Source organism: Andrena cerasifolii, chromosome 1 (assembly GCF_050908995.1).
Source record: "Andrena cerasifolii isolate SP2316 chromosome 1, iyAndCera1_principal, whole genome shotgun sequence".
NCBI classification, from domain to species: Eukaryota; Metazoa; Arthropoda; class Insecta; order Hymenoptera; family Andrenidae; genus Andrena; species Andrena cerasifolii.
In genome coordinates this window covers 2,899,274-2,913,547 of record NC_135118.1, presented here as the reverse complement: position 1 = coordinate 2,913,547, position 14,274 = coordinate 2,899,274, and the positions used below count along the sequence as shown (strand labels likewise).

The 14,274-nt window shown below is 39.7% G+C and overlaps 1 protein-coding gene and 1 long non-coding RNA gene across 5 annotated transcripts in view; one reads left to right on the top strand and one right to left on the bottom strand.

Annotated features, from left to right (window-relative positions):
- The window catches only part of LOC143371958 (uncharacterized), a 52,574-nt gene that overhangs the window by 10,544 nt on the left and 27,756 nt on the right, over window positions 1-14,274 (bottom strand). For 3 of the 4 annotated variants that reach the window (XM_076817807.1, XM_076817722.1, XM_076817978.1), the window contains 2 exons: window positions 5,313-5,392; window positions 1,135-1,509 (listed from right to left, as the gene is read on the bottom strand). In XM_076817807.1, coding sequence (XP_076673922.1) covers window positions 1,135-1,509; window positions 5,313-5,392 — 455 coding nt within the window. The remainder of the gene's footprint in view (window positions 1-1,134; window positions 1,510-5,312; window positions 5,393-14,274) is intronic. The other variant, XM_076817888.1, reaches the window with a different exon arrangement.
- LOC143375124 (uncharacterized) lies at window positions 420-1,301 on the top strand. Its single transcript, XR_013086821.1, has 2 exons — window positions 420-530; window positions 1,078-1,301. It is a non-coding gene; the product is annotated as an uncharacterized LOC143375124 (long non-coding RNA).

The window sequence follows — 14,274 nt, the reverse complement described above, 5'->3', positions numbered from 1 at the left end:
TTTTTTCAGCTACAAATTTCATCATATCAAAATGTACAGTTCTAGAAAAAGACTATTAGAGTCTTACCAATGTACAATCACCACTCAAAAATTAAAAGATTCAATAATACCAAAGTGGTAACTCAAAAACCACACTGGGGGCGCTGTGGGCCCCATGTGACCACGAAGGGTTAAAAATTGGGCTATTGGAAAGATTTGAATGAATTTTAGAAGTTAAATAACAATTTAAATGTAACCCAAGCAGTGATTATTTAAAAAGGTAATTATTAACAGGGAAAGTAGCTGAGTAGTAGATAAGTCCACGAAGTTGTGTAAAAAAACACCAACGGCATAACTAATATTATGACAACGAATAACTCAGTTCAGATCTTTAAAACTTGCTCCCCTACAAAGCACGGAAAACGTGACTCATCTGATGCTTCCTCCCCCGTGGTCTTCATTCCGTCTCAACAAATTTCAGTTCAACCCCAAAGGTCCACCGCGAAAGCCTCTTAACGATCGCACTTACACGATCGAACGTTGAAAACATCGTTGGTTAAAGAACGTATAATGCCTGTACGAGCTATAGTGACTTAGGTGTGAGGCCCCTCAGCGGGGTCTTAACCGATATCCTGCTGGGTATGGGCCGCTAAACGTGACCTCTTGCAGGACTGTGTTTAGGGATGACCAGGACAAAACCGGGGCCCTAAAGATTAAGTAATATAATTTCGATTTGTATAAAATAAGAAAGAAATTGAAGAAACTGATTATCAATATTAAAAGACATCAATTAACCATTGCTACTGGCAATTAAAATTTGTCTCGTTGTCAGCACATATTAAATAAAAATCCATTGTACTAAGGTATATTTACTGCATTAGAACAGATGTAATATAAATTATTTTATATTAACAACTTATTTTAAATTAAAATCACTGCACGTCTTGAAGTAATGTTGGAGACTTTACCCTTTAGGACCCCAGTTTTGTCCTGGTCTTCTCTAAACACAGTCCTGCAAGAGGTCACGTTTAGCGGCCCATACCCAGCAGGATATCGGTCAAGACCCCACTGAGTGACCTCACACCTAAGTCACTATAGCTCGTAGAGGCACTATGCAACGTGTATCAAGTCGACACCTATGTTGCGACCACTTACCTGAGGTAGCTGATTCTGCTGTTGCAGTGGATTGTTCCAGGACAACGGTCGAGTCGGTTGCTGCGGCAACGGAGACGTTGCTGGGGGTGTTACCGGTGACCAGCCCTTCGGCACAGGTTGGTGTTGAAAGTGCGAAGGCTGTCGCAGAGTCCCGCCAGGGCTAACCGGCGACGGGGACGATGGGACGGCGCCCTGTACCGGCGAACGAGCGATCGTCGACGGCGGTTGCGGCGACGAACCTGACGAGGCACTGCTCTGGTACGAGGCGAAATCCCCGATTCCGCGGGTCTTTCGAAGGGAAAACAGAGGCTTTTTGTAGGCGGGTTGCCGTAATGACACGCGAGTTTCGAGTCCCACTCGATTCGGTCGCCCTTTCTGCGACGAATTCGAACGTTCCTTCGGGGAATAGTCTCGGTACATCCGCCTCGATAGCCACAGTGGTGTAGTCAACCGCGTCGTCAAGCGTGCACAGCGGGGACTCGGTGGTTGCGCGCTAAACGGGCCCGTTATTTACCTGCGCCAACAGTCATATCTGCCTCTGTTCAGCGACTATTCAATAGAGTCAGCAACTTCGGTAACCCGAAAATTCATGTTTGCAGAGGATCTCAAAGGAACTATCAGGGAATTTGTTTTTTGCTACTTTTTCGTTCGGAAGAACCTGAAGGGTGCAGACACCCCTAAAGGTTAACGTGTGTTTTCCTATTTTTCTGTATGCTTGAAAACCAAGGTAGATACAGAAAATTGTTGCCATGAAGATTGAACTGTTTTTATGCTCTATGAAGCGTTTCAAATTTGTAGTGGCAACGTGATTTTTTTGAGCGTGGAAATTTCATTTTTCGTATGTAAGAAGAATGAATTATTACCCTTGAGCTGTAAGTACAAGTAGCCAACTCGTCCGCGTACCCTCGCTTTCATTTTTATTCATCAGGGCAATTCCTACAGGCGAAACGTGGCACAGATTCGATATATGCGTGTCGCCGGGCCCGAGTCGAGCGCAACTAGCGAGTCCCCACTGCGCGGTTTCTATGTACATGATTTGAGAAACGTGTCGGTAACGTGCACGGAATAGTTTCAACTAGTCACGACGTGAAAACAAACACGAACGGGGTGGGGGGAACATTCATAAAAAGAAACGGAGGAAAAGACAGAAAACGACGTAATTACATCTAATGCACGCATAACAACAAAGATGCATGAACAAACGGCGGGACAGTTACAAAATAAAGACAAAAATCACAGGTAACTGGTAAAAAAGATGCAGGATCCTTGCGTCATATCCGATACCTGTTCGACGGACTAGTTTCTAACCGAGCTGTCGCGATTTAGAATATATTTACAAGATTCTACAGCTATTAAGGGGGTATACCCGTTTGAACCCTCGGAAAATGTATACATTTTGTGGATTTTTAAGTCAACGGTTTGATGCAGATTTCCCGTTTTTTAACTATGTTTACATAGTATTATGAACTACTTATAAAAAAAGTTTCAGTTAAAAAACTATTGTTTTTCGGAAGTTACGGATACATGTCCGAAAGTCTCTCGATTTTAGACGGCTAAACGGTGGCCCTAAAAACTCGCGCTACGTTCAACCAATTTACTTCAAATTTTGCATGCAGAATCATAATAAGATTCCACATCGTCCAACGAAGGCGATTTTGAAAATTTTGAAAAATAAAGAAATGGTGAGAGATCAAAGGTAAGGTTAAATTTTTCTAAGAGAAAAATCCACCTTTTTCCTTTATAAATAATAAACGGGGAATCGAAATAAAAAAAGCCTTCGTTGGACGATGCGGAATCTTATTATGATTCTGCATGCAAAATTGGAAGTGAATTGGTTGAACGTAGCGCGAGTTTTTAGGGCCACCGTTTAGCCGTCTAAAATCGAGAGACTTTCGGACATGTATCCGTAACTTCCGAAAAACAATAGTTTTTTAACTGAAACTTTTTTTATAAGTAGTTCATAATACTATGTAAACATAGTTAAAAACCGGGAAATCTGCATCAAACCGTTGACTTGTAAAAAAATCCACAAAATGTATACATTTTCCGAGGGTTCAAACGGGTATACCCCCTTAAGTCGACCGTCTCTCTGAGGGAACACCGCGAACACGTACTCACCGATTGGAACGCAAATTTGTGGGTTTATAGAGTGAATCGAGGCAAGAACAACGGTATCTTTCATTCGTGCCCAATCGCCCCTTATGGTTGTGAAAACTAACCTCAAATTCAATAACCACTCCTACTTTTTCACGTATAACTCCTAAAGTACAAGAGATAGAGAAAAATGTTTCAAACAAAAGTTTAATGCTGTACTAAACGCTGCAAACTTGCGTTAACAAAATTTTGAAAAGAGTTTAAAAAAAATACTTGAAAATTTTTTTTTTTTCAAAATTCTGTTAACGCGAGTTTGCAGTGCTTATTGCACCATTAATCGTTTGTTTGAAATTTCTTTTTATGTCTCTTGTACTTTAGGAGTTGTACTTTAAAAGTTTTTCAACTTTTTTTTGTGAACCTGTAATGAAAATTCGAAAAACCCGTTTGTAGATTGAAGTGAGTTGTGTGGGTGTCTAAAATTTCATGAAAATCGGTTAACGTTGCTTCGAGCTATAAACGCTTAAAGATCGCAGAATCGCGGAAGTTCCCAAAATCATCGATTCTCGACCTTATTCTGCGATCTTTAAGCGTTTATAGCTCGGAGCAACGTTAACCGATATTCCTGAAATTTTAGAAACCCATACAACTTTCTTCAATCTACAAACTTTTTTTTTTAATTTTCGTTACAGGGTCACAAGAAAAGTTGAAAAAACGACCTTTTCTATTTTTTTTTTGCTATTCCGACCAAGTGTATTTTTTTTCAAAACGGCAAATCACGTCACGTAGCAAACTAATCCTTCTAGCTTCTAAAAAAAAAACTCAAGTCGTTTGGATTAATTTTAAAAATGTTATGCGATTTTAAAGAGTGTACGATTATGGCTGTGAGCCACGGATGCATTCGGTTCGTGTCGTTTCGGCATTAATGGCTGTGTTCGAAACAACCACTGTTGCTGTTCTAAAGCGTCGCAGTATACGTTAATTGAGTGTAACAATTACTTATTGCGTAGGAAGCGGTTGTGCAAATCGCAGGAAAAATAAAAACTACGAACAGTTGGAGAAAGAAAATATAAATAATGATATATATATATATATATATATATATATATATATATATATATATATATATATATGCATATACATATATATATATTTTACTATATAATTATATTTATGTATGCACGAATTTATATCAGCAATTTTCATTATATTCTTTTTAAGCTTATAAAATCTTTAAAAATATAACTATTCTTGCAAATATGTATAAGTACGATTTTATTTAAAAAAAAGCTTAATTCTATTTACTAACTTGGTTAAATATATATAAACTACATGATATACGAAAATTTGAATGTATGTATAAGTGTACCTAACCTTTTCGAGTAAGTATCCCTCATAGATACATAACGTTATTGTATTTCCGAATAGCAACGAGGAGGAACGGAGTTACCCGATTTACCTGTATCACCATCCCCTCACCGCGAACCTTGCAACCCCCCTCAGTACATGCTCCGTCTATATATGTCTATGGGTTGCCACCTCTCCGGTTTTTGCGCGGAGACTTAGGTTTCGTAACAAATCTCCGGGCTCCGATTTTACTGCAAAAATCTCCGGGTTGTAGAAAAAAATGAGATAATAAAATATTGGGGTATTTTAATATTGTATACAATGGTATCAATTTTATATACCATGAAAGTTACTAATTAAAAAATAAGATACTTTTAAATTCTGAATTGTTTGAGCTTAAAAGAATTGCATATTTGTGTTCCGGATATTCGGGAACAAAACTTTTTTTTTACTTTTTCCATCTCCGGGTTGGAATATGTGGCATTCCGGGATTAATATGGTGATAACGTGGCAACACTGCTTTAAGGGCGATTGGGCCCGAATAAAACATACCGTTGTTCTTGTCTTGAGTCACTCTATGAACTCACGAAGTTGCGTTCCAATCGGCGAGTAAGGGTTCGCGGTGTTCCCCGAGTAGTTCCATTACAAAAAAACACACGTATCTATCTCTAATCTTTCTAAACAATCTGTTCAAGCACGCGTATGTTTCTGATGGGTCTTGTACGAATGGGAAAATTTACCTTCGCTTGCACTGGTCCTTGCTCCACGAAGTCGAAGTCCTGATCCTCTGGCGGTGGCGGCCAAGCTACGCGTTTAAGACCTATTAACAATGTCAAGAATTCTGCGTTACAGTAGGAATGTAGGGAATACACTGAAACGTGGAGTATTTAATTATTTTTAGTAACAAATGGAAAGTCCTACGCGGCGAAAAGAGCGTTGCAGGGGAAGAAGTACAGTATTTCCTCGTTAAGGGCTCGGTTCGGTGTACGCGATACGGACTTTCCGCTATCCCCACCACTTCTGTCTCACTCGTGTCCGGCGAAGGCGAGAGCGAGCGAGAGGCACTGAAAGCGAGCGAGGACGGTACGAAACAGACCACGCGTTGATGTTTTGTCTCGCTCCGTCTTTCGGACGCCTGATACTCTGTCCTTTACATGCGCGACGGGCGTGCGCGATGGTCGCAAGCGCTTACCGTGAGCCGGGCCTGCGCCAAGATTTTGCGAACCGGTTTTCGTGTTCACGGTAAGCGCTTGCGACCATCGCGCACGCTCGCCGCGCACGCAGTGTTCCATCTCGCTCTCCCTTTCGGCCAGAAAGAAGCGAGAAACGAACACTCGGAATTAGGGCTCTGTTCACGATATGGGCTCAACTCCGGTCCCGGCCAGCGAGCCGTTAACGAGGAAATACTGTATGTAGCCCTTGCCTGGCAGATACCTAAATATCGAACTACATCAGTGCAGTGGCGCACTCAGGATTTAATCTTGGGGGCAGCCGAGTTGCACGTGTGAAAATATTTACAAGAAAAAATAATTTAATGCAAATTAAATTTGCATTAACCCCCTCTGGACGCGCCACTCCACGTGTTACTTATTATTGGTATTATCTACTTCTTGAAATAGGTGAGAATTCTAGATGGCTACAAGATGATAAACTGAGTTGATAGCTTATTCCGAGGTGTATCAGTGCCGTCTTATCGTTTCCGGGGGCCCTGAGGCGAGCTCCATATGTGGCCCTCTAAATTATTCTAAGTTAAATAAAATAAAAAATACCGCTCTAACACGCGAAGTGAATAAGTATTAAAACAGTTAAATAAATAAGATTAAACGTGTAGTCCACTCCACGCAAAAAGGGCCTCATTTTAAAATCTAATTCTTTAGTATATTCGTTATTTTCTTTCCGTCACAGTTGGAGGGCTCATTCCCAACTTTTTTTCTAGCTTTTAAAATCCTATTTTTTTTAATTTTCCAATTTTTCGCGGGGCCCCTCAGCTCCGGGGCCCTGAGGCTGCTGCCCCTTTCGCCTGCAGGATAAGACAGCACTGAGATGTATACGAATAAGATTACATGTTGGGCAAAATGAACCCTGCATCCGTTGTCCAAGGGTTAATTTACTCACAGATACGATCTTAATGATCAAGATTACTTAATCATGCACTTAATTTAGTCACGTGTGAAATTTCAGTTAACGAAATCTCTAAGTATAGTAGAACCTCGTTTATCCGATTTAATCGGGGAGTAAAGTATTTCGGTAATATAATTGACTCCTTCGAGTAATAAAAGAATCATCTTACGAATCTTCTTGAGCTTGGGTGTCACTTGGGCTCTCCATTAATAATTTTTTTTGCCAGGATTAATAAAAATAATAATAGTATCTAATGACGACATACTTTTATTGTATCATACAAAAAGTACAATAAAAAAATAAAAAAATAGTAAAAGTTAATGGAAACAAAGTAGTAGAAGAAGAGAAAAAAGCTAGAGAATTTTAACAAAGCCAAAGGCAGTAGTATAAAGGACGAGATTGACAAAAAAGCGCGAATAAAAGAAGCAATTTTCAAAGCTACGTACTCCCTATCCTCAGTCTTCTCGAGAAGTAAGTCTCATGTTAAGAAAAGAATAGATTCCAAATTCTACAATATTATTTTTACACGAGGAATGGTCTCCCCTCAATTACACAAAAGATTACGCCACGTTTTGTATAAAAAAAAGTAACCAGCGTCGATTTGATTCGACTTCGGGCGCACACAAAATATGTAATATATGTCGACAAAAGACGTAAACATTGTGAAAGTTTACGTGGCGAGCACGTATATGTGTGGTTTATTTTCGTCCCCGGAAAAACTACCACGAAGTGGAGAAAAATTTATGCGCTGTGTGTATACAAGTTGATGACTCGATCGAAATGCATGCGTCACGCTGATTTTTAGCCCCTGGCACACACGCGCGCAAGTGTTTTCGCAGTTTTATGGTGTCCGTTATATTTAAACAACTACTTTAGCTGCATTTCTATACAATATTAATGGACGATTTGCAATGGGGACACAGCTGTCGATTTTTTTTTTGAGTTTACGTGATCGACGCTTTTTGTCGAAATTTTGATTTCCGAAGATTTTCATAAACACGAAAATGATTAAGTAGAGGATTCGCAACTGTTTGATAAAAAAAAAAGATAATGTTTATACCATAATCAATAGTAAATTATTTAACAGATGCAGAATATTAAATTTGATAAAAGAATCAGAGTTTTAAATAAAGTGATTCATGACAGAAGTAATATTCCACACCCATTTCTATTGCTATTTTTATAAATTACCTAAATATACTTTGCAAGATTATTTTCTGCATTTTTAATCAATAACGTGATATAATTCAACTCATCCATTTAAAAGATTATAATTCCGTCTAAAATATTTAAAAAAAGACACGGTGACCCAAAGTGACACTATTAAATTTCAATACAATTTTTACTTGATAAATGCAGTACTATGTAACAAACAATTATTCTTCAATCGCATTCTCCGACTAATTCGGATAATCGAGTTTCCACTGTATCTGTCTAAAGTTCGCTGAATTTTATACAAATATTAAATGCACTTATATAAATCACGTATTTGGAGCTTCCACGTATAAATTTCGTGTGTAAACGAAACAAATTAGCACCATTAACTTGGTAGCGGTAGCAATAAATAATTAAGGATTACAAGTATCATGTTTCTTTCTACAAAAATTCAGCCCAATGCTGACGGATCTGCATTATTATTTTTGTATTATTATTATTGTTTGTTTCTTGGTGGCTTTGAATGCTAACGTCGTGAAACGATAAGTTCGCGTCGTTCGTTGGCGGTAATAACGATCCCTCATGCGAATCACCGATCGGTAGGTTTTCGTCGCATTTCATATTTACGTCGGGCGCACTTGGCTGCCGGTGCTGGATCGTGTTTCGTCGCTCGCGCTTGATAAAAGAAAAATGCAGAAAAGTGTGGTTATTGCGTCAATAAAACGAATTATTCACTCGACCACACCGCGCCGCGGCACCAGCCAAGTTTATATTTACGCGATTATTGCCGAAGAATTCTCACAATTTCGGCACGTCCTTGCTGTATTCTTAGATTCTTTGGTTTTGGAGCCTTGAACACTCGGTATCAACCTCACCCCAGGACCATGGGAGCAAAAATACGTGTTCAGGTGTGCGAATAAATTGTTTAAACAAATTGTAGATCGCTCCGCGTTATGTTATTATTAGCGCCTGTTAATCGGGCGTTTCGTGCTAAAGTAGTTGGGCTTAAGTGAAACGTAAATAATAATATGCATTCGTCGGGGATTTTGTTGCTGTTGAGAAATTAAATTTGTCACGTTTATATCAATAATGCCCGTATTGTACTCTAATGTGGAGAATGAAATAATAATAGGTACTTGTTGCGGATAGTAATGTTGGTTTTGAGAAATCACGTTGGATATACTGATACGAATACAGTTTACGGCTAATTTGTATTAATTAGACCAGTGTTTCCCAAAGTTTTTTAAGTCGCGATCACCTTTTACAATTTTCAAATAACCTGCGACAACCCCCTCTCATATAAGGCAAGGTAAATTTAACAAGGCAAAGAAAACGCATTAAAAATAGGTATTTTGGAATATTATTCTAACTTAATAATATTTTTAAAAAATAATAAATCGTGGTTATCTCCCAGAAAACACTTTGTGACCCACAGATTGGGAATCACTGAACTAGACTCTAGTTACTAAGTCGTCGAAGAATTTAGGGGTGTGTATTCAGAAAAGGAGCGAAAAATACAGATTATATCGCAGTCTTATTAATTACAGGCTGATCCAAAAAGGGGGTTGAAGAATTTAGGAGCACGTAGTATCACCCCCAATTACATATTTGCCTTTCAGCGTTTTTTATTCATATTAACGAGGCTATCAGTGCAATAATGACGTAAACCCAATACGTTCGTTTTGAGATGGAATTATTGAAGTTCTAAAGTCGTTGTTTTAATTTCTAATTTTTAGGTACATGGGTATAATTTTTTAAAAAATATAATTGCTAAGGTATATCTAATTAGTATATTTTAATAATGACCAATTGCGCGATGTAAATCAACAAAGAGAAATCAACAAGTAGAATAACACTTTTTCCTATAAAGCCTCGTTTTTAAGTAAAATTCACTTTTAAAATTCGCAAAACACGCGCATGCTTAATTTAGTTGAGCAGCTCTAACGATTACTTTCCAAATTTGGATGTAATACGTCGAAGTAGCAATTCATGAGCAAAACCATTATCATCTTAACTAAAATAGCGAAGTTACAATATAATTAAACAAAACAAGTTCAAGCTGTTGAAGAGTCGTAAATTTAAATCACGTTAGCAGAAATTAGACGAGGATCATGTACTCGCGATTTATCTCTACTACCGATCATCTGTCCATTAAGAAAATAAAAAAAAAAATTAAAATGTGCTCTGTTATACCGTGCCAATTAACAGCATTTCCCCGCAATTTCCAAATTTAAGCAGCCTCCAAAATCGATTATCCCACGAACGAAAATTCGCGCTGCAAAAATCCCACGTTTCCCAATTGCGTTGCACATTTCCAAACACTCCGTACACGTAAAAGCAATGACATGCACGCTGCACATATATTAAAAACGTCGCAAAGAAAAAGCTGCCTAACAGTGCGAGGATGAAGCAGTGAGTATCCTTTCGGAAAGGAATCGTCAGCAGGACCCGTTTTACCCGCGTCAACGAGAGAAGCACAGCTGCGGAATTGCGTGGAATTTAGAGCACCAGTGATAATAAAATTGACACAAATGCCTGCGCATCGTTAGCGAAGTCCCCGCGTTTAACTTGGTGTCGCACAAGAAGAATAAAGATTGCAATAGGATTCACCCTCGTCGCTGCTGTCACGGCGAGACCACGAAGAAAATTGCACCACTGGCGCGAAATCGTTCTCTATTAGCCACGCGTACAGGTTACATGTGTTAAAGCCAGCCTGCCAAGGGGCGGCGATGAAAACGTACCGTTGTTTCGCGCGGCATTAGAAAAGAAGTCACTCAGCGAGCAAGAAGAAGTAGAAGAAGAAAACGACTTTGCCAAAACGGACACCGGCCAACAACTAACGCTACCCTGCAGCCACCTGTACCTTTCATTATCGCGGGAACGACCTAGCCACCGATTTTAGAGCTTGTCTGGTAACCGGCCAACGAGTGGGGGGTTGATACCGATAGGTAGGGGCAAGTTACGGACCTCAGGAGTATCGCCGTTTAAAGAATGACAGGCATTTTCTATTAACTTCGTCCACGTCATGTCTCTATTAACGTTGTTGATGCGAACTGTTGCGAAGATCATAAACAGGGGGTAGCACGATCCACGTTGTCCTCCGTGTTGCTATATCTCAAGTGATTCACTCATTTAAATGGACGACCAAGGCTCTTGGTTGCAATGCATTAGAAAACAGCTTTCTCATCGTTGCTGGGTAAATTTAACTGGGGCATCATTCTTCAGTTTAGGATATCGAAGCCGTTTGTTCCCGTGTGAAAGAAGCTGATCTGCGAGTAGGGTGTGCTAGCATAGGATTGTTTATCACGGTTTTAAGGGGGCACATGCACCTAGAGGGGCCTAAAAACTGACGTTCTTTCAGAATTTTTGTTAGGAATGATTTTTTTGTATTAAGTATGTCACATCTTGGGCTGTAATACTTAATTTTTGTATGTAGAAATGTTGTATAGTTGTCTTTTGTATTATTTATGTCACATCTTGGGCTATAATACTTCATTTTTGTATGTAGATGTATTATATAGTCGTCCTCAGGGCCGATTTTAAAAAAGGTCATTTTTAAAGAAATGGCAGCACTCGAAATGAAACCTTGAAATCTTGTCTTTTTATGCAATAGAAAAGAAACTGTGAAGGAAATAATGAATCCGTCCTGTCGAAAAGCAGTATTTGTTAATATATTTGAAGAAACTGATTTGCTTTTCGCTTTCAGGTAAAATCTGGTTAATTGGGAGTGGGCGCCGCAAACCGCCCGCAGCGAATGACGCATTTGGAACTACCCCTAAAACTGTATCATACGACTATTTTTACATTAAAAAATTAAGTATTATTGCGAAAGATGTGACATAATTAATACAAAAAATGCGGATGCAATAATGGTAATACTTTCTTTAAAAAAAATTCCAAAGTAACGTCAGTTTTTGGCGTCTATAGGTGTATGTCCTTCCTAACGTATAAACTTTGCGATGGAACTAAAGGGGTCGATTTCTCTAGTAGAATTTAGAAAGGTATGAAATATGTTGAAATGTTGGAAATGAGATAGGTCTAGGAATAGATTGGCACTTGTATAGTGTGTCCCATTTTGATCGATCCACGCCAACATCGTTGACACTATTATACGTGTAGCGATGTCGAGGAACGTTTCAGGGACTTCGTTTGGGTGGAGGCAGTTTTACCACTTGAACGTTGTCACTATTTTCTTTTTTTATGGAATTATGTAGCTTACTTATCGTATTGCAATGGTCTGTACTGTTTAGGGTCAATTGAGATTATGTATCTGATTAAAGCAATATGGACTAAAGTCGTTTTCAGATATATTGGCCGGTGAGTTTCGTGAGGGGTATTCTCCCACCACAGCGCTTGCCTGCCTCGGTGCTCCTTTTCTGTACGATCTCACTCTCTCTCTCGGGCTAGGCCTGCTCGTCGCGTGGTGGGGATTCGGTGCCCGTCAGGGGGGCCAAGCTTCCCTCTTACGAAAGTTGAAGCAGAGTTTGTAGCGCCTCCTACCAATGAGGTGCGTACTAAACTGTGAATGTGTGAATCGCATTACAATACAAAGAAATTGAATATATTTTCTTTTCCTAAGAAAAGAAGAACTATTCAATTTCAATGTTTATCCTTCTATCTGCTGCATACGCGTCACTGACGCGACAATCCATGGTCAGACGGCCTTAGAAAGGGTAAACCAGGGAAAGTGAGGACACTTCCTCGTGTCTGCGCCAAACATTTCTAAATGACGACGGTCGTCATGGTAACATTTCACCAACGTCGAAAGCTTGTGTGTCGTGCTCACTGATACACGTAGGTATGTGTGTGTGATGTACCTAGCGCCTCCTGCCAATGCGGTGCTAACTAAACGGGAAAACTTCAGCCAAACAAAGACAGCTTGGTCCCCCTGGTGCCCGTGAGGTACGTACCACGCAGCGAAGCATCCCCACCACTTTCTCGTTTCTTTCTTGCTCTCGCCTTCGCAGAACAAGAGCCAGTCAGAAGTGGTGGGGATAGCGCCAAGCTCTTCACGTGTAGGCCAGACCGAGCTCTTAGCGTAGAAATACATACATCAGAATAGGTGTGCGTTAGGTCCGAAAAAATTCAGGAGCTTTATTGGTAGGGCATTGATTCTTTCTCGATAGCTTCATATTTGTATTGGTTTACGCATAGCTTCGTAACGCACACAACTACTACGCTAAGAATAAACAACAGCCACACCGCTTCGTTCAGGTGGAGTCGAGCAGCGTTCCCATTAGGTGGCCCTAGTGGCGAATTTAACAGGGCGGCCGATAAGCAGTTGCCACCTGGGCCCCTGCACACAAGGCCCCCTAGGGCCCCATCCTTAAAAAAATTATGATTATATCCAAAGCATATTTTTTTCTGTATTATTACGCTGAGCCCGTTTTTAGTAAACTACAGCTTTATTTTCCCGAAAAATGGGCCTCTGTTCAGAAGGCCCCTCTAGGGCCCTGTCTTAAAAAAAACTTACGATTTTATCTAAGCACTATATTTTTTTCCTATACTTTTCTGTACAGTTACCCCCTTTTAGTAAACTACCTCTTCGTTTCCCCGAAAAAATGGGCCCCTCAGAACGTTTGCCACCTGGGCCTTTTTTCTTAAATCCGCCACTGACCCCACCATACCCTTCGGGAGCCCAGCAACTTCAACTGCCAATCCACGATCGTCAGATGGTGGTGGCTGATTTCTCCTCGCGCGCTGCTCGCGAACTCACCGGCCAATATATCTGAAAAGGACTTTAGGCTGTCCTTGACGTTGGTACATAAAATGGCACCGTTTAGAACAGGCATAGAGATTCACTCGTTACCAATGAAGTGTGTGATTATTATTTAAAAGTATTGTATTAATTGCCAACTGGACTTTGAGTAATTCAGGGAGTATATGATACTATTTTGAAATAAAAAGTGCAGCCTTCAAGTGTTCCAAACTGTACGTTCACCTAAAAAAAAACGGCAATTATTTACAAAAGGGCAGTCCTCACTGATTTCGACGACCTTGGAACATGTTGTCGGCGACATGATTCTGAACATTTTTTTTCTATACATGTTGCCGTCGCTCGGCTTTAGTTCTTGAAATATTCACAAAAAACTCGCTGTAGGTGGGCGCTAACTTTTGGGAGATTTACACATTTCTTTATCTTAAATCTCCCAAAATTTGAAGGCCACCCTCCCGGGGGGTCGCTATAGCATCTAAACCAAACCAACTACCAATCACAGTTTTTTACAAATATCTTGAAAACTAAAGCCGGGCGACGGTAATATATATATGAAAAAGTTGTTCAGAATGTTAACTTTGACAAAATATTTCAAGGTCATCGAAATCGGTGAGGAGTGCCCTTATGTAAATGATTACCAAAAAAATCGTATCCGCTTTGTAATGTTCTTATTGAAGTTCTTCAACTTTTATCTGAAACATTTTTAATAC